The sequence below is a fragment of the Bufo gargarizans genome, chromosome 2, assembly GCF_014858855.1.
Source record: "Bufo gargarizans isolate SCDJY-AF-19 chromosome 2, ASM1485885v1, whole genome shotgun sequence".
In the NCBI taxonomy this organism is placed as follows: domain Eukaryota; kingdom Metazoa; phylum Chordata; class Amphibia; order Anura; family Bufonidae; genus Bufo; species Bufo gargarizans.
In genome coordinates, this window is record NC_058081.1 from 194,449,446 (window position 1) to 194,471,912 (window position 22,467).

At 45.9% G+C, this 22,467-nt stretch overlaps 1 protein-coding gene across 1 annotated transcript in view; it reads right to left on the reverse strand.

Moving 5' to 3' along the window:
- The window catches only part of CCDC33 (coiled-coil domain containing 33), a 130,352-nt gene extending 108,156 nt beyond the window's left edge, over nucleotides 1–22,196 (reverse strand). The window contains exons 1-3 of the mRNA XM_044283367.1: nucleotides 21,780–22,196; nucleotides 20,595–21,193; nucleotides 408–542 (exon numbers count right to left, since the gene is read on the reverse strand). Of these exons, the coding sequence (XP_044139302.1) occupies nucleotides 408–542; nucleotides 20,595–21,193; nucleotides 21,780–22,083 (1,038 nt within the window). The 5' untranslated portion in view covers nucleotides 22,084–22,196. The remainder of the gene's footprint in view (nucleotides 1–407; nucleotides 543–20,594; nucleotides 21,194–21,779) is intronic.
- Nucleotides 22,197–22,467: the final 271 nt, after the last annotated feature.

Sequence of the window (22,467 nt, forward strand, 5' to 3'; positions counted from 1 at the left end):
AAAAGTCGCAGCACTCTAATGAACGATGCGGGTTCTTCCTAGACTAGTGATGTCACATTCATCAATCATATGGCCTATATGCAGCTCAGTCCCTTTCTAGTAAATGGGCCTAGGTTGCAATACCAAGAACAGCCACTATACAATGAATGGAGCTGTGCTTGTTAAGCTGTGAGGAGGCTGCAGCTTCTTCAACCATCAGTGACAGTGGCGGCCGCCCAAGAAACAGAAACTGATGATCTATTCTGAGAACAGGTCATTAATATTGCATTCCTGCAAAACTCCTTTAACTTAATAAATGAAGACCATTATGTGTGTGCTGTGACCACTTGTCCTCCTGTCAAGGTTTCTTTAAATAATTATTCTAGCAAAGAATTCTCAAAAAGAATCTAGGATAAAATCGCACTCACATGAGTCTTCCTCATAGTTGCTGGTGTTTTCGGAGGAGATGGGAGACGTAGGGGAGCATCATGAGGTAAACTTTGTGATATGAGAGGCAAAATCAAACGAGGTGATGTTTTACCAACTTCATATTCAAGATCATCCTATAAGAGAAATATGGTTGACAGTAACATAAAAACAAGGATTTATAGGAAAAAAAACAACTGCAAAATACAACTGCAATGAGGTATTCTAAGATAGTAAATAATCTACAATGATAAACATTGTCATCTGATTATACTAGCTGTGGTGAGGGGGGCATACGCCATTTCTTAGCAATAATAGAATATAAAAGTTGCTAAAGGTCTAAAAAAGGGGGAGTGGCGTGGAAGGGCCAGCATGATAGTCTCGTTTATAATTTTCTACGCCTGTTTTAGGAGTAGAAAATTGTCTAAATCAACGCCAGCAAGAAAGCTGGATGCGCCAAAGTTTTATAGAGGCCGGCACCTCTTCATAACTTCGGTGATCCACAGCCAGCGCACAGGGTTATTAAGAACAGCGTCTAAAACGCCAGTCTTAATAAATGACCCCCTTAGTGGTCATTCTGAACACCATATTTTTCAATGTATTTATACCAGACAAGCGGCATGAATATATTGATAAATCTGCTGTTTCCCTTCACACTTTGTATTATTAAACTGGTTTGCCTTCAGCCACCACTAGGGGGAGCTCAGTGCATAAGAATGTGTACAGTTACTGATTTTAAAGGAAGCTGTAAGTAATCTCTTTGCATTGAGCTCCTACTAATGGAGATGGAAAATACAGTAAATCTATTTCAGGAACAGGAGAAGCAGTTCAGGCCGAGTCCCTGCTCCCCAGACCTCATTCATAGCAGTCATATGTAGGCATGCCACTACACATAGGGTATTCAAATATTTTTGTGGAAGCCACATTTTGTACAAATATTTGGACCTTTTTGAGATTTTCCACTGCTCTCACCACTTTTCAAAAAGTGGACAGGGCTTAATATGAGTGGTAGGTCCATTTACACAACAAACTAGGGTCAATTATAGCACTAATATACACCAGCTCATAACTGTCATGGATTTACTTCTCAAGATCTTGGACAGTCAGAAGATGTGCCAAATTTAGGGACCTGCGGCTCTTAATATACTGTATTTGGAGCATCTTACTTCAGCACATCTCTTATAAAATGCCAGTCTAAATCTATTCCTTCCATGTAAGTTAATTGGGGCCACAGTATTTTTACACTAGTAGTAGTAACTAGAGATGAGCGAAAATATATCAAAAAATAGATTTGGTCGGTTCGCCGAATTTTCCGAAAAGATTTGAGTCGATCCAAATTAATTTGTGGCCAATCACGTTAAAAACAGCTATTTCCTGGCTGGAGAGGGTCTGTATAGTGGTGTAGAACACTGTGCCTTGCAGCAACACGCATAGTGAGTCTGCTGTGGCAGTGAAACAATACTGTGAGTCAGATGACAGGCGTCGCTCTTAGAATCACTGCACACTTCACTTCTTTGAGCAGTTACGGGGCCAAAACTGACCAAATAACTCAAGTGTGAACTCAGCCTTATAGGTCGTGTTAGCATCAGGTATAAAGAACTGTGCAGAGGCCCAAGATCCTACTATAGCGTGAAAGAGCGCACTTCTTTTACACCGTCTTCAGCTGATTCCACATAGATGTCTACAGAAACTGTTCTATTAAATGCTTAAACAAGTAGAGCCCCCCAGTGGACAGGGTGTCAGCAGTAAGTTTCTGTTGACGCCACTGATTATTTTGCCCTTCCTCTGATCCATCAGAACAATAACCCCTCAAAAAACTGATCCTGTCTGTTAAGCATTTGCCTTCACTCGGTCAGCATTTGGTCAGTAATAGAGTTGAGCGAACACCTTGATGTTCGGGTTCGAGAAGTTCGGCCGAACTTCCCGAAAATGTTCGGGTTCGGGATCCGAACCCGATCCGAACTTCGTCCCGAACCCGAACCCCATTGAAGTCAATGGGGACCCGAACTTTTTGGCACTAAAAAGGCTGTAAAACAGCCCAGGAAAGGGCTAGAGGGCTGCAAAAGGCAGCAACATGTAGGTAAATCCCCTGCAAACAAATGTGGATAGGGAAATGAATTAAAATAAAAATTAAATAAATAAAAATTAACCAAAATCAATTGGAGAGAGGTCCCATAGCAGAGAATCTGGCTTCCCGTCACCCACCACTGGAACAGTCCATTCTCAGATATTTAGGCCCCGGAACCCAGGCAGAGGAGAGAGGTCCCGTAACAGAGAATCTGGCTTCATGTCAGCAGAGAATTAGTCTGCATGTCATAGCAGAGAATGAGGCTTCACGTCAGCCACCACTGCAACAGTCCATTGGCATATATTTAGGCCCAGCACCCAGGCAGAGGAGAGAGGTCCCGTAACAGACAATCTGGCTTCATGTCAGCAGAGAATCAGTCTTCATGTCATAGCAGAGAATCAGGCTTCACGTCACCCACCACTGTAAGAGTCCATTTTCATGAATTTAGGCCCAGCACCCAGGCAGAGGAGAGAGGTCCCGTAACAGAGGATCTGGCTTCATGTCAGCAGAGAATTAGTCTGCATGTCATAGCAGAGAATGAGGCTTCACGTCAGCCACCACTGCAACAGTCCATTGGCATATATTTAGGCCCAGCACACAGGCAGAGGAGAGAGGTCCCGTAACAGACAATCTGGCTTCATGTCAGCAGAGAATCAGTCTGCATGTCATAGCAGAGAATGAGGCTTCACGTCAGCCACCACTGCAACAGTCCATTGGCATATATTTAGGCCCAGCACCCAGGCAGAGGAGAGAGGTCCCGTAACAGAGAATCTGGCTTCATGTCAGCAGAGAATCAGTCTGCATGTCATAGCAGAGAATGAGGCTTCACGTCAGCCACCACTGCAACAGTCCATTGGCATATATTTAGGCCCAGCACACAGGCAGAGGAGAGAGGTCCCGTAACAGACAATCTGGCTTCATGTCAGCAGAGAATTAGTCTGCATGTCATAGCAGAGAATGAGGCTTCACGTCAGCCACCACTGCAACAGTCCATTGGCATATATTTAGGCCCAGCACACAGGCAGAGGAGAGAGGTCCCGTAACAGACAATCTGGCTTCATGTCAGTAGAGAATCAGTCTGCATGTCATAGCAGAGAATCAGGCTTCACGTCACCCACCACTGCAACAGTCCATTGTCATAAATTTAGGCCCAGCACCCAGGCAGAGGAGAGAGGTCCCTGTAACAGACAATCTGGCTTCATGTCAGCAGAGAATTAGTCTGCATGTCATAGCAGAGAATGAGGCTTCACGTCACCCACCACTGTAAGAGTCCATTTTCATAAGTTTAGGCCCAGCACCCAGGCAGAGGAGAGAGGTCCCGTAACAGAGGATCTGACTTCATGTCAGCAGAGAATTAGTCTGCATGTCATAGCAGAGAATGAGGCTTCACGTCAGCCACCACTGCAACAGTCCATTGGCATATATTTAGGCCCAGCACCCAGGCAGAGGAGAGAGGTCCCGTAACAGACAATCTGGCTTCATGTCAGCAGAGAATCAGTCTTCATATCATAGCAGAGAATCAGGCTTCACGTCACCCACCACTGTAAGAGTCCATTTTCATAAATTTAGGCCCAGCACCCAGGCAGAGGAGAGAGGTCCCGTAACAGAGGATCTGGCTTCATGTCAGCAGAGAATCATTCTGCATGTCATAGCAGAGAATCAGGCTTCACGTCACCCAACATTGGAACAGTCCATTGGCATATATTTAGGCCCCGGCACCCAGACAGAGGAGAGGTTCATTCAACTTTGGGTAGCCTCGCAATATAATGGTAAAATGAAAATAAAAATAGGATTGAATGAGGAAGTGCCCTGGAGTCCAATAATATATGGTTAAGGGGAGGTAGTTAATGTCTAATCTGGACAAGGGACGGACAGATCCTGTGGGATCCATGCCTGGTTCATTTTTATGAACGTCAGCTTGTCCACATTGGCTGTAGACAGGCGGCTGCGTTTGTCTGTAATGACGCCCCCTGCCGTGCTGAATACACGTTCAGACAAAACGCTGGCCGCCGGGCAGGCCAGCACCTCCAAGGCATAAAAGGCTAGCTCTGGCCACGTGGACAATTTAGAGACCCAGAAGTTGAATGGGGCCGAACCATCAGTCAGTACGTGGAGGGGTGTGCACATGTACTGTTCCACCATGTTAGTGAAATGTTGCCTCCTGCTAACACGTTGCGTATCAGGTGGTGGTGCAGTTAGCTGTGGCGTGTTGACAAAAGTTTTCCACATCTCTGCCATGCTAACCCTGCCCTCAAAGGAGCTGGCATTGACACAGCTGCCTTGGCGACCTCTTGCTCCTCCTCTGCCTTGGCCTTGGGCTTCCACTTGTTCCCCTGTGACATTTGGGAATGCTCTCAGTAGCGCGTCTACCAACGTGCGCTTGTACTCGCGCATCTTCCTATCACGCTCCAGTGCAGGAAGTAAGGTGGGCACATTGTCTTTGTAGCGTGGATCCAGCAGGGTGGCAACCCAGTAGTCCGCACAGGTTAAAATGTGGGCAACTCTGCTGTCGTTGCGCAGGCACTGCAGCATGTAGTCGCTCATGTGTGCCAGGCTGCCCAGGGGTAAGGACAAGCTGTCCTCTGTGGGAGGCGTATCGTCATCGTCCTGCCTTTCCCCCCAGCCACGCACCAGTGATGGACCCGAGCTGCGTTGGGTGCCACCCCGCTGTGACCATGCTTCATCCTCATCCTCCTCCACCTCCTCCTCATCCTCGTCCTCCTCGTCCTCCAGTAGTGTGCCCTGGCTGGCCACATTTGTACCTGGCCTCTGCTGTTGCCAAAAACCTCCCTCTGAGTCACTTCGAAGAGACTGGCCTGAAAGTGCTAAAAATGACCCCTCTTCCTCCTCCTCCTCCTCCTGGACCACCTCCTCTTCCATCATCGCCCCCTAAGTGTTTTCTCAAGGAGACATAGAAGTGGTATTGTAACGCTGATAACGGCGTCATCGCCACTGGCCATGTTGGTGGAGTACTCGAAACAGCGCAACAGGGCACACAGGTCTCGCATGGAGGCCCAGTCATTGGTGGTGAAGTGGTGCTGTTCTGTAGTGCGACTGACCCGTGCGTGCTGCAGCTGAAACTCCACTATGGCCTGCTGCTGCTCGCACAGTCTGTCCAGCATGTGCAAGGTGGAGTTCCACCTGGTGGGCACGTCGCATATGAGGCGGTGAGCGGGAAGGCCGAAGTTACGCTGTAGCGCAGACAGGCGAGCAGCAGCAGGATGTGAACGCCGGAAGCGCGAACAGACGGCCCGCACTTTATGCAGCAGCTCTGACATGTCGGGGTAGTTGTGTATGAACTTCTGCACCACCAAATTCAGCACATGCGCCAAGCAAGGGATGTGCGTCAAATTGGCTAGTCCCAGAGCTGCAACGAGATTTCGCCCATTATCACACACCACCAGGCCGGGCTTGAGGCTCACCGGCAGCAACCACTCGTCGGTCTGTTGTTCTATACCCCGCCACAACTCCTGTGCGGTGTGGGGCCTGTCCCCCAAACATATGAGTTTCAGAATGGCCTGCTGACGTTTACCCCGGGCTGTGCTGAAGTTGGTGGTGAAGGTGTGTGGCTGACTGGATGAGCAGGTGGAAGAAGAGGAGGAGGAAGCCGAGAAGGAGGAGGTGGCAACAGGAGGCAAAGAATGTTGCCCTGCGATCCTTGGCGGCGGAAGGACGTGCGCCAAACAGCTCTCCACCTGGGGCCCAGCTGCCACTACATTTACCCAGTGTGCAGTTAGGGAGATATAGCGTCCCTGGCCGTGCTTACTGGTCCACGTATCTGTGGTTAGGTGGACCTTGCTACAGATGGCGTTGCGCAGTGCACACTTGATTTTATCGGATACTTGGTTGTGCAGGGAAGGCACGGCTCTCTTGGAGAAGTAGTGGCGGCTGGGAACAACATACTGTGGGACAGCAAGCGACATGAGCTGTTTGAAGCTGTCTGTGTCCACCAGCCTAAATGACAGCATTTCATAGGCCAGTAGTTTAGAAATGCTGGCATTCAGGGCCAGGGATCGAGGGTGGCTAGGTGGGAATTTACGCTTTCTCTCAAATGTTTGTGAGATGGAGAGCTGAACGCTGGCGTGTGACATGGTTGAGACGCTTGGTGACGGAGGTGGTGGTGGTGGTGTTGGTGGTACATCCCCTGTTTGCTGGGCGGCAGGTGCCAACGTTCCTCCAGAGGCGGAGGAAGAGGCCGAGGCGGCAGCAGCAGAAGAGGCCGAGGCAGCAGCAGCAGAAGAGGTAGCAGGGGGAGCCTGAGTGACTTCCTTGGTTTTAAGGTGTTTACTCCACTGCAGTTCATGCTTTGCATGCAGGTGCCTGGTCATGCAGGTTGTGCTCAGGTTCAGAACGTTAATGCCTCGCTTCAGGCTCTGATGGCACAGCGTGCAAACCACTCGGGTCTTGTCGTCAGCACATTGTTTGAAGAAGTGCCATGCCAGGGAACTCCTTGAAGCTGCCTTTGGGGTGCTCGGTTCCAGATGGCGGCGGTCAGTAGCAGGCGGAGTCTCTTGGCGGCGGGTGTTCTGCTTTTGCCCACTGCTCCCTCTTTTGCTACGCTGTTGGCTCGGTCTCACCACTGCCTCTTCCTCCGAACTGTGAAAGTCAGTGGCACGACCTTCATTCCATGTGGGGTCTAGGACCTCATCGTCCCCTGCATCGTCTTCCACCCAGTCTTGATCCCTGACCTCCTGTTCAGTCTGCACACTGCAGAAAGACGCAGCAGTTGGCACCTGTGTTTCGTCATCATCAGAGACATGCTGAGGTGGTATTCCCATGTCCTCATCATCAGGAAACATAAGTGGTTGTGCGTCAGTGCATTCTATGTCTTTCACCGCTGGGGAAGGGCTAGGTGGATGCCCTTGGGAAACCCTGCCAGCGGAGTCTTCAAACAGCATAAGAGACTGCTGCATAACTTGAGGCTGAGACAGTTTCCCTGGTATGCATGGGGGTGATGTGACAGACTGATGGGGTTGGTTTTCAGGCGCCATCTGTGCGCTTTCTGCAGAAGACTGGGTGGGAGATAATGTGAACGTGCTGGATCCACTGTCGGCCACCCAATTGACTAATGCCTGTACCTGCTCAGGCCTTACCATCCTTAGAACGGCATTGGGCCCCACCATATATCGCTGTAAATTCTGGCGGCTACTGGGACCTGAGGTAGTTGGTACACTAGGACGTGTGGATGTGGCAGAACGGCCACGTCCTCTCCCAGCACCAGAGGGTCCACTAACATCACCACGACCATGTCCACGTCCGCGTCCCGTACTAGATGTTTTCCTCATTGTTATGGTTCACCACAACAACAAAAATATTATTTGGCCCAATGTATTGTATTCAAATTCAGCGGGATATAAATTTGAGGCCTAGTATTTAGGCGCTGGGTGACCGGTATGGATTTACTAACAGAATTGGACTTGGAAATGCACAGTAGCGTGTGTGTGAAGTTATTCTGAATGACCCTATGTGCACCTTGAATATTATATACCCTTTTAGGGATAGATTTCAAATAGCTCTGATATAGCAGGAACCACTAAATTATGAAATTGCTAAATTGGGAATTGTATTTCAACCCAGAACAAAAAATGTGCTTTGACGGACACTAAATAACTTTCCCAGCCACAACAGGACAGCGGTAACGAGAGATTTAGCGGGATATAAATTTGAGGCCTAGTATTTAGGCGCTGGGTGACCGGTATGGATTTACTAACAGAATTAGACTTGGAAATGCACAGTAGCGTGTGTGTGAAGTTATTCTGAATGACCCTATGTGCACCTTGAATATTATATACCCTTTTAGGGATAGATTTCAAATAGCTCTGATATAGCAGAAACCACTAAATTATGAAATTGCTAAATTGGGAATTGTATTTCAACCCTGAACAAAAAATGTGCTTTGACGGACACTAAATAACTTGCCCAGCCACAACAGTACAGCGGTAACGACAGATTTAGCGGGATATAAATTTGAGGCCTAGTATTTAGGCGCTGGGTGACCGGTATGGATTTAGTGACAGAATTAGACTGGGATATGGCCAAAAAATAACCACACTATTGCTGGTTAAATGCACTTGGTGACGGGCGCAGCTTGCCCCTGATGTAGTATATGGCCAAAAAATGAACAGACTATTGCTGGTTAAATGCACTTGGTGTCACAGCTTGACCAACCACACTACTGAGGGTTAAATGCACTTGGTGACGGGCGCAGCTTGCCCCTGATGTAGTATATGGCCAAAAAATGAACAGACTATTGCTGGTTAAATGCACTTGGTGTGATAGCTTGACCAACCACACTACTGAGGGTTAAATGCACTTGGTGACGGGCGCAGCTTGCCCCTGATGTAGTATATGGCCAAAAAATGAACAGACTATTGCTGGTTAAATGCACTTGGTGACGGGTGCAGCTTGCCCCTGATTTAGTATATGGCCAAAAAATGAACAGACTATTGCTGGTTAAATGCACTTGGTGTGATAGCTTGACCAACCACACTACTGAGGGTTAAATGCACTTGGTGACGGGCGCAGCTTGCCCCTGATGTAGTATATGGCCAAAAAATGAACAGACTATTGCTGGTTAAATGCACTTGGTGACGGGCGCAGCTTGCCCCTGATTTAGTATATGGCCAAAAAATGAACAGACTATTGCTGGTTAAATGCACTTGGTGTGATAGCTTGACCAACCACACTACTGAGGGTTAAATGCACTTGGTGACGGGCGCAGCTTGCCCCTGATGTAGTATATGGCCAAAAAATGAACAGACTATTGCTGGTTAAATGCACTTGGTGTCACAGCTTGACCAACCACACTACTGAGGGTTAAATGCACTTGGTGACGGGCGCAGCTTGCCCCTGATGTAGTATATGGCCAAAAAATGAACAGACTATTGCTGGTTAAATGCACTTGGTGACGGGCGCAGCTTGCCCCTGATTTAGTATATGGCCAAAAAATGAACAGACTATTGCTGGTTAAATGCACTTGGTGTGATAGCTTGACCAACCACACTACTGAGGGTTAAATGCACTTGGTGACGGGCGCAGCTTGCCCCTGATGTAGTATATGGCCAAAAAATAAACAGACTTTTGCTGGTTAAATGCACTTGGTGTGACAGCTTCACCCTGATGTAGGCTTTAGCCAAAAAACAACCACACCATTGAGGGTTAAATGCACTTGGTGACAGGCGCAGCTTGCCCCTGATGTAGTATATGGCCAAAAAATAAACAGACTATTGCTGGTTAAATGCACTTGGTGTGACAGCTTCACCCTGATGTAGGCTTTAGCCAAAAAACAACCACACCATTGAGGGTTAAATGCACTTGGTCGCAGCTTGTGCTGGCGCACCACAAGACACAAAATGGCCGCCGATCACCCCAGAAAAATGTGACTGACAAACGGTCTGGGCAGCCTAAAAACAGTGAGCAATTGAGTATCAGCAGCTCAATGATCCACAGCTGCAGATCGATCAATAATCAAGTACTTTGGAGGAGTTAATCTGCCTAATCTCGCCCTACTGTCGCAGCCGCAACCTCTCCCTACGCTAATCAGAGCAGAGTGACGGGCGGCGCTATGTGACTCCAGCTTAAATAGAGGCTAGGTCACATGGTGCTCTGGCCAATCACAGCCATGCCAATAGTAGGCATGGCTGTGATGGCCTCTTGGGGCAAGTAGTATGACGCTTTTTCAAAAAGCGCCAAGAAAGCGTCACAAAAGCGCCAAGAAAGCGACGAACACCGAACCCGAACCCGGACTTTTACGAAAATGTCCGGGTTCGGGTCCGTGTCACGGACACCCCTATACAGTTCGAGTTCGCTCATCCCTAGTCAGTAATCCATCAGTATTGCGAATGCCAAAAAAAAAAAAACAGGAGTGAATCCAAAACAGAGATGTGAATAGAATATTTGCATGTTTTCTGTGTTTTGTGCCCACTCCTGCTTTTGGCTACCAAATCATAGGCCAATTCTGATGAGACCATATAGGCTTTACAGCTGCTACACAGACAGGATCCGTTGCGTGTCTCATGTTTCCTTCCTTCTGACAGATCAGAAGAAGGGTCAAATAAATGATGATGTCAACTAGGCCAAAAAGGCAAAATAGTGGCCCAGTAATGAAGTGGGGAGGGTGGGAACAGCATGAGAAGTCCACAGAGTGGCAAGGTGACATAGTGTGCAGGTGGCAGCAGCATTAGAAGACCACAGAGTGGCAAGGTGACATAGTGTGGAGGTGGCAGCAGCATCAGGAGACCACAGAGTGGCAAGGTGACCTAGTGTGGAGGTAGCAGCAGCATCAGGAGGCCACAGAGTGGCACAATTACAGAGTGTGGAGGTGGCAGCAGCAGCATGAGGAGGCCACAGAGTAGCAAGGTGACAATGTGTTAAGGTAGAAGCAGCATCAGGAGACCACAGAGTGGCAAGGTGACATAGTGTGGAGGTGGCAGCAGCATCAGGAGACCACGGAGTGGCAAGGTGACATAGTGTGCAGGTGGCAGCAGCATTAGGAGACCACAGAGTGACCCGGTGACAGAGTGGGGAGGTGGGTGGCACTAACAGTACCCGCTGACGATGGTGGGTGTAAGAAGGAGCACTTGGCATCAGATGTGTGGCATCAGGCAGGTGGCAGCATCATAATAGTAGCTGAGGCATGTAGCCAGAAGAAACTGGTCTCTTTTGTCAAGGTTTCGGTGAGGCAGCATGGATAATCTAATCTGATGCATCAGGCATTGGTGGGTGGAAATCAAAGCCTGATTCATCTTGACAAAGGTCAGTCTCTCCACACTTTGGGTAGACAGACGAGTTCTCCTTGGCCCCTGCAGCACTAAACACCCACTCTGATGCTACACTACTAGCTGGGCAGGACGGCTTTTCCAGGGCAAACTCAGCCAATTGTGGCCACAAATCCAGTTTAGCTGCCCAGTAGTCCAGCGGATTTTCAATGATGGCTAGCAGGGTGCACTCCAAGTATGCCACCACCTGCTGGTTCAGGTCCTGCTCTATGTTTAGCTGCTGGTGAGTAGTTTCTTTACTATGTGGGGGAAGAAAGCTGCTCATCAACGACTTTAGACTCAGGCTGCTGCTGATGTTGCTGGTACTGCTCCTGAACCAGCAGCCATGGCAGTGGAACGTGAGAGCAGAGGGCACCCCCATTCAGACCTGCGAGAGAATGGACGATGGCACAGATAGGCAGCGACCAACTGACTACATAGGATGTCTCTATAGTAGTTCAGTTTGTCCTCCCTCTCAGCGGGTCTACTAAAGGCCGCCATTTTGGACCAGTAGCGAGGGTCTAACATGGTGGAGAGCCAGTAGTCATTCCACTACTGAACTGTGACAATTCGGCTGTTACTATGCAAGCAAGTGAGCATGCATCTGGCCATTTGCGCAAGTGACTCGGAGGGACTCCATCTCCACTGCATACTGCCACTGTCTAGGTCATTTGCCTTTTTTTCCTCATCTCCCTCTTGCCCCTCCGGCTGCTGCTGCTCCTCCTCTCCTGTCACCTGTGTAGAAAAACCACCCATTTCGCTACACATTGCCTGTGCTACAATGTCCTCCTTCCTCTCCTCCAGTTCAGCCCCCACAGGGCTCATGTGGCCGTGAGATCTGGGAGCCACGTCTCCAGTCCCCTGACCAGCCAGATTTACCAGCATCTTTTCTAGGATATGAAACAGTGGAATGACGTTGTTCATCCCTTAGTCCTGGCGACTGACAAATAAAGTAGCCTCCTCAAAGGGCACGAGCAAGCGGCAGATGTCACGCATCAGCTGCCACTGGCTAACATCGAAGTTACACAGGGGAGTACCTCTGTCCACCTGTATCATTAAGAAATTGTTTATGGCTTTTCTCTGTTCGTATAGTCGGTCTAACATATGGAGGGTGGAATTCCAACGGGTAGAAACGTCACATATCAGCCTATGTTGGGGGACGCCGTTCTGCTGCTGTAGCTCAAGGAGGGTTTTCTTGGCGGTGTACGAGTGGCTGAAGTGCATGCAATGTTTCCTGGCCATTTTTAGGATGTCTTGCAGATGGGTGGAAGACTTCAGGAAACGCTTGACAACCAGATTGAACACGTGCGCCATGCAGGGCGCATGGCTCAGCTCTCCTTGACGCAGCGCCGACACCATGTTCTTCCCGTTGTCGGCCACCATGGTTCCGATTTTGAGTTTTTCTGGAGAAAGCCAGGATTCGATTTCTTGATGAAGGACGTAGAGCAGTTCCTCCCCTGTGTGACTCCGTTCTCCCAGGCAAACTAGGTGCTGGTGGGGCACTGTGAATTGTCCCTGCAGTGGATGCTGAGGACAAGGTGAAGGATGAGAAGGCAGAGGTGAACATTGTCGCAGGACCAACGGTGTGAGAAAGTGGAGGTAGAAGCGGCATCACCTGGCCAAATTACAGCTCCACACGTCGGTGCTGCCGTGCACTTTGGCAGACACCGAGAGGCTCAAGGACTGGCCCACTTTCTGTTCTACATAGGTGTGTAGGGCTGGTACTGCCTTTTTGGCAAAGAAATGACAGCTAAGGACTCTCCACCTCGGCTCATCACAAGCCATCAGTTCTCTGAAAGGTGCAGAGTCCACCACTTGGAAAGAGAGGGACTGCAGTACCAGCAACTTGGTCAGGAGCACGTTCAGCTTCTGCACCGTTGGATGAGGGCACGCATACTGTTGTCTCTTGGCAATCGCTTCGGTAATCGATTGCTGATGGAATGACTGACTAGGAGGAGGAGGAGGAGAAGGAGGATCAGGACCAGCACATGATGGGAAGGACAGACAGTTTTTTTCGGCTGAGGTGGTGGAGCCTTGACTGCCTGAAACCAGGTGCAGTGCCACTGGGTGATGCAGCGGTTGCTGCAGCATACTGGACCACCACATTGGAACCACTATTCTCCCAGGCCACTTTATGGTGATGCTTAATATGTTGACACAGGGACATGGTGCCAATATTGGCACCCTGGCTACGCTTTAATGGCTAATAAGCCCATTTTTTCCCCACTAATACACTAACTATGAATTAACACACGTGGAATTATATACATAACAAAAAAGTGTGAAACAACTGAAAATATGTCATATTCTAGGTTCTTCAAAGTAGCCACCTTTTGCTTTGATTACTGCTTTGCACACTCTTGATGCATTCTCTTGATGAGCTTCAAGAGGTAGTCAGCTGAAATGGTCTTCCAACAGTCTTGAAGGAGTTCCCAGAGATGCTTAGCACTTGTTGGCCCTATTGCCTTCACTCTGCGGTCCAGCTCACCCCAAACCATCTCGATTGGGTTCAGGTCCGGTGACTGTGGAGGCCAGGTCATCTGGCGCAGCACCCCATCACTCTCCTTCATGGTCAAATAGCCCTTACACAGCCTGGAGGTGTGTTTGGGGTCATTGTCCTGTTAAAAAATAAATGATGGTCCAACTAAACGCAAACCGGATGGAATAGCATGCCGCTGCAAGATGCTGTGGTAGCCATGCTGGCTCAGTATGCCTTCAATTTTGAATAAATCCCCAACAGTGTCACCAGCAAAGCATCCCCACACATCACACCTCCTCCTCCATGCTTCACGGTATGAACCAGGCATGTAGAGTCCATCCGTTCAACTTTTCTGCGTTGCAACAGTTGTTCTAGAGATGTGTCTGCTGCTAGAACTCTGTGTGGCATTGACCTGGTCTCTAATCTGAGCTGCTGTTAACCTGCGATTTCTGAGGCTGGTGACTCAGATGAACTTATCCTCCGCAGCAGAGGTGACTCTTGGTCTTCCTTTCCTGGGGCGGTCCGCATGTGAGCCAGTTTCTTTGTAGCGATTGATGGTTTTTGTGACTGCACTTGGGGACACTTTCAAAGTTTTCCCAATTTTTAGGACTGACTGACCTTCATTTCTTAAAGTAATGATGGCCACTCGTTTTTCTTTACTTAGCTGCTTTTTTCTTGCCATAATACAAATTCTAACAGTCTATTCAGTAGGACTATCAGCTGTGTATCCACCAAACTTCTCCACAACTCAACTGATGATCCCAACCCCATTTATAAGGCAATAAATCCCACTTATTAAAGCTGACAGGGCACACCTGTGAAGTGAAAATCATTTCAGTTGACTACCTCTTGAAGCTCATCAAGAGAATGCCAAGAGTGTGCAAAGCAGTAATCAAAGCAAAAGGTGGCTCCTTTTTTGTTATGTATATAATTCCACATGTGTTAATTCATAGTTTTGATGCCTTCAGTGTGAATCTACAATTTTCATAGTCATGAAAATAAAGAAAACTCTTTGAATGAGAAGGTGTGTCCAAACTTTTGGTCTGTACTGTATAACTGCACTGCAAAAGGGCTAATAAGACCCCAATAACAAAAACGGATTGCTGGAATTACAGAGGTATTGCAAACCTGAAATGGGCATCAGTATAATGGCAATTTGGATCCCCAGTCAGTGCAGCAAGGTGTAATAGGAGAGTTCCTATTACCCAGGCTGTAAACACCCCTACTGGACCCTGTTCTGCTTCAATACTTTGGAATAATTCCTCCCTATCCTTTGCCTACACTTCTAATGGTCTTTCCCTGAACTTCTATTTAGCAAAATATAAGTTTTCAAGTCTTTCCTAGCACTGTCCTTAGCGCCTGCTAACGTGCCTCCCTGCACTAAGTACACTGGAAAATGGCTGAATCCAAAATGGCTGAGGCTATTTATAGGGCTGTGACATCACACGGCTGGCTGTCTATTGATTGGCTGCATTCATAGCATTGTGCGTGATCCCTCGCTCCCAGAGTTCCTTGCTCCATGTCCTAACATGTGCAGCAGCCATTTTAGGAAAAAATGTGAGGAAATTCAGATTCAGTGCGAATCGAATAATTCCTGAAATTCGGATCGAATTCCACTTTGTCAGCTTCGATTCGCTCATCTCTAGTAGTAATCATACAACATTTTATCGAAAAATACAAGCTAGATATTAAAATACAGCACAGAACATTAGATGCACACATGATCCCCTTACAATCCCATCTTCATTACCACAACATACAAAACTAAAATGTAGAAGCGTATTCTAGGAGGATTAGTTATATCCAGCTGACTGCAGAGGATATACTTTACCAGTGCTGGCAATGCCACGTTTATAATGCAGCTTTTACAAGTTACTATAAAATATCTATTTTAAATAAATAGTATAAAGAGCAGAAAAACTTCAATCAAAGACTAGGAAAAGTATAAGGGCTCATGCAGACGAACTTATTTTCTTTCCATGTACGTTCCGTTTTTTTTGCGGACCGTATATGGAACCATTCATTTCAATGTGTCCGCAAAAAATAGAAACGGTTACTTTGTGTGCATTCCATTTCCGTATGTTGGTATTTCTGCTCCGCCAAAAAATAGAACATGTCCTATTACTGTCCGCATTATGGACAAGGATAGCACTGTTTTATTAGGGACCAGCTTTTCCTTTCCACAAAATATGGAATGCACATGGTTGTCATCCGTTTTTTGCGGATCAGAAAATACATACGGTCTTGCGCATGAGCCATAAAACAAAGACATATTTTTTGCATCCCCTCCCTGACACATTAAAACCTGTAACGTGTCAAGTCTGGTGTCACATATAATAAGGAGGTTACACCTTTTAAGAGCCTATTTTGAAAATGAAAATTGGAATCTGATTCGATACCAGACAGCTTTACCATATTGTTTTGTTTTTTTTCTGCCATTTTTGCAGTTTTTGATGGTGTTTTTTTTTGCCTAAAAACTGTAAAAACCCTCAATATCATAGGAAATTATCAAATATTGTGCATTTTATTACTCAACTCCTTCATGTAATATATTCTGGTCTACATCTTGCACAAATGACACTCAGCAGCAGCACTTTAGACCTCTATACCAGCCTGTAGAGTAATAGAAATAGCACAACACATGGAACATGCTGTCTAATATTTTAGGCTGTATTTGTATATATGTGTCCAGATATATTTTCTAAGAGTGGATTGGATCCAATTAGAGTAACCTGCAGAGCAACAGTTATGTCCAGGTAGAAACACAATTATAATGAGATTGGAAATGATGTAGTTGACACTGGTACTAACAATATGATTATACAATGGCACTCATAGTATCTCTATTAACAGTAGTTGCATGCCTAGCAAATGAGAAAAGGAGGTACAAGTATTTTGTTTTTTCCCCTAAAGAAAATGCATAGTTTAATTACCAACCAAAATTATAGTCACCAAAAGGAATCCCAGTGGTTTTATGGAAAAACAAAATAGTGATAAAAGACATAAAAAAATAAGACTGGTGTAAAGTAGAACTAGCTTAGTTGCCTATAACAACCAATCAGATTCCACCTTTCATTTTCCAAAGTAGCAGTAAAAAATAAAAGGTTAGGGAATGTCCCACAGGATTGGCGCATGGCATATGTGGTGCCAATATTCAAAAAGGGGCCAAAAACAGAGCCTGGAAACTATAGGCCGGTAAGTTTAACATCTGTTGTGGGTAAACTGTTTGAAGGTTTTCTGAGAGATGCTTTGTTAGAGCATCTTAACGGAAATAGGCAAATAACGCCATATCAGCATGGCTTCGTGAGGGATCGGTCATGTCAGACTAATTTAATCAGTTTCTATGAGGAGGTAAGTTCTAGACTTGACAGCGGCGAATCAATGGATGTCGTGTATCTGGACTTCTCCAAAGCATTTGACACTGTACCACATAAAAGGTTAGTATATAAAATGAGAATGCTCGGACTGGGAGAAAACATCTGTATGTGGGTAAGTAACTGGCTCAGTGATAGAAAACAGAGGGTGGTTATTAACGGTACTTACTCAGATTGGGTCACTGTCACTAGTGGGGTACCTCAGGGGTCAGTATTGGGCCCTATTCTCTTCAATATATTTATTAATGATCTTGTAGAAGGCTTGCATAGTAAAGTATCAATTTTCGCAGATGACACTAAACTGTGTAAAGTAATTTACACTGATGAGGACAGTATAATACTACAGAGGGATCTGGATAGATTGGAGGCTTGGGCAGATAAGTGGCAGATGGGGTTTAACACTGATAAATGTAAAGTTATGCACATGGGAAGGAATAATGCAAGTCACCTTGCTTTTACTAAATGGTAAAACACTCGGGAACACTGACATGGAAAAGGATCTAGGAATTTTAATAAACAGCAAACTAAGCTGCAAAAACCAGTGTCAGGCAGCTGCTGCCAAGGCCAACAAGATAATGGGTTGCATCAGAAGGGGCATAGATTCCCGTGATAAGAACATAGTCCTACCACTTTACAAATCGCTAGTCAGACCACACATGGAGTACTGTGTACAGTTCTGGGCTCCTGTAAACAAGGCAGACATAGCAGAGCTGGAGAAGGTCCAGAGGAGGGCACCTAAAGTAATAACTGGAATGGGGCAACTACAGTACCCTGAAAGATTATCAAAATTAGGGTTATCCACTTTAGAAAAAAGACGACTGAGGGGAGATCTAATTAATATGTATAAATATATCAGGGGTCAGTACAGAGATCTATCCCATCAGCTATTTATCCCCAGGACTGTGACTGTGACGAGGGGACATCCTCTGCGTCTGGAGGAAAGAAGGTTTGTACACAAACATAGAAAAGGATTCTTTACGGTAAGAGCAGTGAGACTATGGAACTCTCTGCCTGAGGAGGTGGTGATGGTAAGTACAATAAAGGAATTCAAGAGGGCCCTGGATGTATTTCTGGAGCATAATAATATTACAGGCTATAGCTACTAGAGAGGGGTCGTTGATCCAGGGAGTTATTCTGATGGCCTGATTGGAGTCGGGAAGGAAGTTTATAGTCCCCTAAAGTGGAGAAAATTGGCTTCTACCTCACAGGGTTTTTTTTTTTTGTTTTTTTTTTTGCCTTCCTCTGGATCAACTTGCGGGATAACAGGCCGAACTGGATGGACAAATGTCTTTTTTCGGCCTTATGTACTATGTTACTATGTTACTATGAATCTGATGGGTTGCTTCTAAAATTCTAAGCCTTCTAACGTCCTAAAAATATAAAATGACATTTCCAACATAAAGTAGACATATGAGGAATGTTAAGTAATAATAATTTTATGAGGTATCACTTTCTGTTTTAAAAGCAGAGAAATAGAAATTTAGAAAATAGCTAATTTTTCTAGATTTTTGGTAAATTTGGGATTTTTTCATAAATAAAGGTGAAATATATTGACTCAAATTTATGACTATCATGAAGTACAATGTGTCACGAGAAAACAATTGCTGAATGGCTTGGATAAGTAAAAGTGTTCCAAAGTTATTACCACATAAAGTGAGATATGTCAGATTTGCTAAATTAGGCCTGGGCAGGAAGGGGGCAAATGGCCCGGATGTGAATGTTTAAAGGGATTAACCCATTAATAATGTAAAACATGAAAATCAGTCATCATGGGGTAAATGGCAGTCAGCGTAGCTAGAGGCTCATGGGCCCTGGTGCAAGAGTTCAGCTTGGGCCCCCCTTCCCTCAGTGCTTTGTGGCCAAGGACAGGGAAGCACATAGCCTTCGTGCTGCCTGAGGCAAAAATGTAAACGCAGCTTCCCCCTCCCCCGCCCCTCCCCCATGCCAAATTCTTGACCTCCAGCCAGAGGTGTAACTTGACCTGCATGCACTTTCTATAATACCAGTGTCTTCTTATGTGGCACAAGGGACTTTGGGCCCCCTCAGGCTTCTGGGCCCGGAAGCGACTGCTACCTCACGCACCCGCTATAGCTACTCCCCAGATGACAGCCTCTTTCTAACAAAGCAAGAACTAGCCCTGAACCTCACATGGCTCTACAGCCCAACTCCTCCCCCCCATTTATTGCTCTAGTTGATCTGCTCAGGGGATGTGTCCCTTCTCAAGGGGTGTGTCCTGTCCTGCAGTTATCATCCTATAACCGTTAGGCCTCTTTCAGACGGGCGTTGCGGGAAAAGGTGCGGGTGCGTTGTGGGAACATGCGCGATTTTTCTGCGCGGGTGCAAAACATTGTAATGCGTTTTGCACGCGCGTGAGAAAAATCGCGCATGTTTGGTACCCAAACCCGAACTTCTTCACAGAAGTTCGGGCTTGGAATCGGTGTTCTGTAGACTGTATTATTTTCCCTTATAACATGGTTATAGCATTCTGAATACAGCATTCTGAATACAGAATGCATAGTAAAATGGCGTCACTCCGGTCATCACATGGTCCGTCACATGATCATTTACCATGGTGATGGATCATGTTATGACCGGAGTGACGTCACAGGTCCTTTGACTGCAATCAGCAAAGAAAGAGACAGAAGAGATGCCGGCTACGCGAGCAAGTGGATTAAGGTGAGTTACATTTTTATTGTTTAACCCCTCCAGCGCTTTTTTACTATGCATTCTGTATTCAGAATGCTATTATTTTCCTTTATAACCATGTTATAAGGGAAAATAATAATGATCGGGTCTCCATCCCAATCGTCTCCTAGCAACCGTGCGTGAAAATCGCACCGCATCCGCACTTGCTTGCGGATGCTTGCGATTTTCACGCAACCCCATTAATTTCTATGGGGCCTGCGTTATGTGAAAAACGCACAAAATAGAGCTTGCTGGGATTTTCACGAAACGTATAAGTGATGCGTGAAAATCACCGCTCATGTGAACAGCCCCATAGAAATGAATGGGTCGGGATTCAGTGCGGGTGCAATGCGTTCAACACATCGCATCCACGCGGAATACTCGCCCGTGTGAAAGGGGCCTTACCGCTTCTAATAGACGTTGTGGCTGGTGAAAGTTGAAGCATGCGCTATACAAATACATTTTATTGAATAACTCTATATACTACATGTGTCTGTAGCACATTTTTAATTACATGCAATTCCAACATTATTTAGATCCAGGTGCTGGGTTGAAAAATGTTAAATATTTTTGTGGGACAACCCCCAAAGAGGTTTTGCAGTAAAAATTACTGATTAAAAGGGAAACATCACAGGATACTTCTGAATACTTTTATATTGATCAAATGTATCTATCAGACATTGAGAGGTGTGAACAGACCTTCAGTTAGATCAACCATAAGTGATATCATTGTATGGTTTCTATCATACAGATGGCAAAAGATTCCCAGCATTTTAGTATCTACTATGGTTTTTCAATATGCACAGTTTATCATTCTCAATGCTTACCTGATCCTGCATTGAATTGAGCCCTGGTGACGACAACCTGTCTACCTCATGTACTTCTTCCTCATCTTCATTATCATCTTCATCATCTGAAGATTGTTGGTTTAATAGGTCTTGGTCTTCAGAATCATTATGTATTCTTGGAGTGGCTGTTCTAAAATTCTGAGGATCAGATCTGATGGCTTCTGAATGTGAGATATAAGATGTTGGCGCTGTAGGAGTGCTTTGCTTATCAGTGTCATGTCTGGCAGTAGAAGGTTGTGAGTCGCTTACTTTCAGACTGATTGGTAAAGGAGAGGTTGGTTTGGAAATATCTTTAATTTTTGGAGGTTTGTATTCACGAAAACAGACATTGTATGCAAGACGTCCACAGTGCATTGCCATATGATCCCCTGCAACTCTTAAAAGGGCCAGCACTCCTTGATATTTGTAAAGGGGTTCGAAGGGAGCTGCTCGGAGATTAATGCGAGGTTGGTTAGGCCGAGGGTAAATGGCAAATAGGGCTTGTCCAACTTTTTTCCCCCCTTTAGGGCTGCCAGATCCAAACTTTAAGACATCAATGCACAGTCGTACGTCATGGTGTTTGTCATTTTTACATAGTCCTATGTAGAACAAGGAGATAAGAATTAGTTCATGCAAAGAAAGTAATAATCAGCATTACAAATGGAAACTCTTAGTTAAATAAAATTTGATGAATATTAAAATGCACATTTACTTCAATTCAAAGAACCCATTGTTCTTAGGGCTGTTTCACACGAGCGGATGCCGTGCGTGACATCCGCTCCGTGAATGACAGCCAAGACCCGAAGCGAACAGCAGAGGCACGGAGCAGTAACATGATTGATAATGCTCCGTGCCTCTCTGTGACCTCTTTACTACTGAAATCACAATGACAACTTTATCTCGCTGTGATTTCGTAGTAAAGAGATCACAGAGAGGCACGGAGCATTATCAATCATGTTACTGCTCCGTGTCCTCTGCAGTTCGCATCGGGTCTTGGCTGTCATTCACGGAGCGGATGTCACACACAGCATCCGCTCGTGTGAAACAACCCTTATGGATATCCTTCTCAGTTAGACGGTAGAAAAAGTTCTCTATAAACTGTGATGCTATGTTAAACTACTACAAAGTGGAAATGAGAAAACTTTTTACAGTTTTTCTTGATCAAAATACAAGTTTGAATGTTACCTTTTGGTAATATGAACAAAAAGTTATTTTTGTCAAATGTCAATGTATCAGTAAGGTCTTCTTGCTCTGCAGTGTTAGTCTCGGCCTCACAACTTGGAATCATGTCTCCATTGTTGACCATCACCGTGATACCTTCCACCGAATCGTCGAGCAGAGGATTTTCCACACGTAGCACCAGTTTGTACTTTCCTGGTTCATTAAACTGGGCATCCAAAAGAAGAAACTCCAAAGACAACACCTTGTCTTCTAACCGCAAGCGAGGTGGTCCAGGTGGAACAACCTGGGGTGCTGCAGGAGCGGGCATGATGAAATCCTCAAAATAAAGGTCTATTTTATATCCACGCCATGTACTCTACTGTGACTTTTCTTTGCCGGTATGTTCTCTCATGCTTTTCCTCACTTGTATTCTCCTCTTCCTTGTCTGTCATCACTAAGTTTATGCACCTGCAGGGAGTGGTAGTGACAGAAGGCTCACATTCACCTGGCCGCTGTTTGTTTGAGACAAGCCAGGTTACCTGGTGACTTGGGGCGAGTCAATGACTATACTTAACCTGCTTTCTGCAGAAATGTAATTACAATAAGGATCATTATACTGTATGTACAAAGCATCACAGTCAGATGTACTAAATGTTTTTGTGATTGTCACTATTATTTGTAGTACTGGATGTGGTGAATGATTGCTTTACTA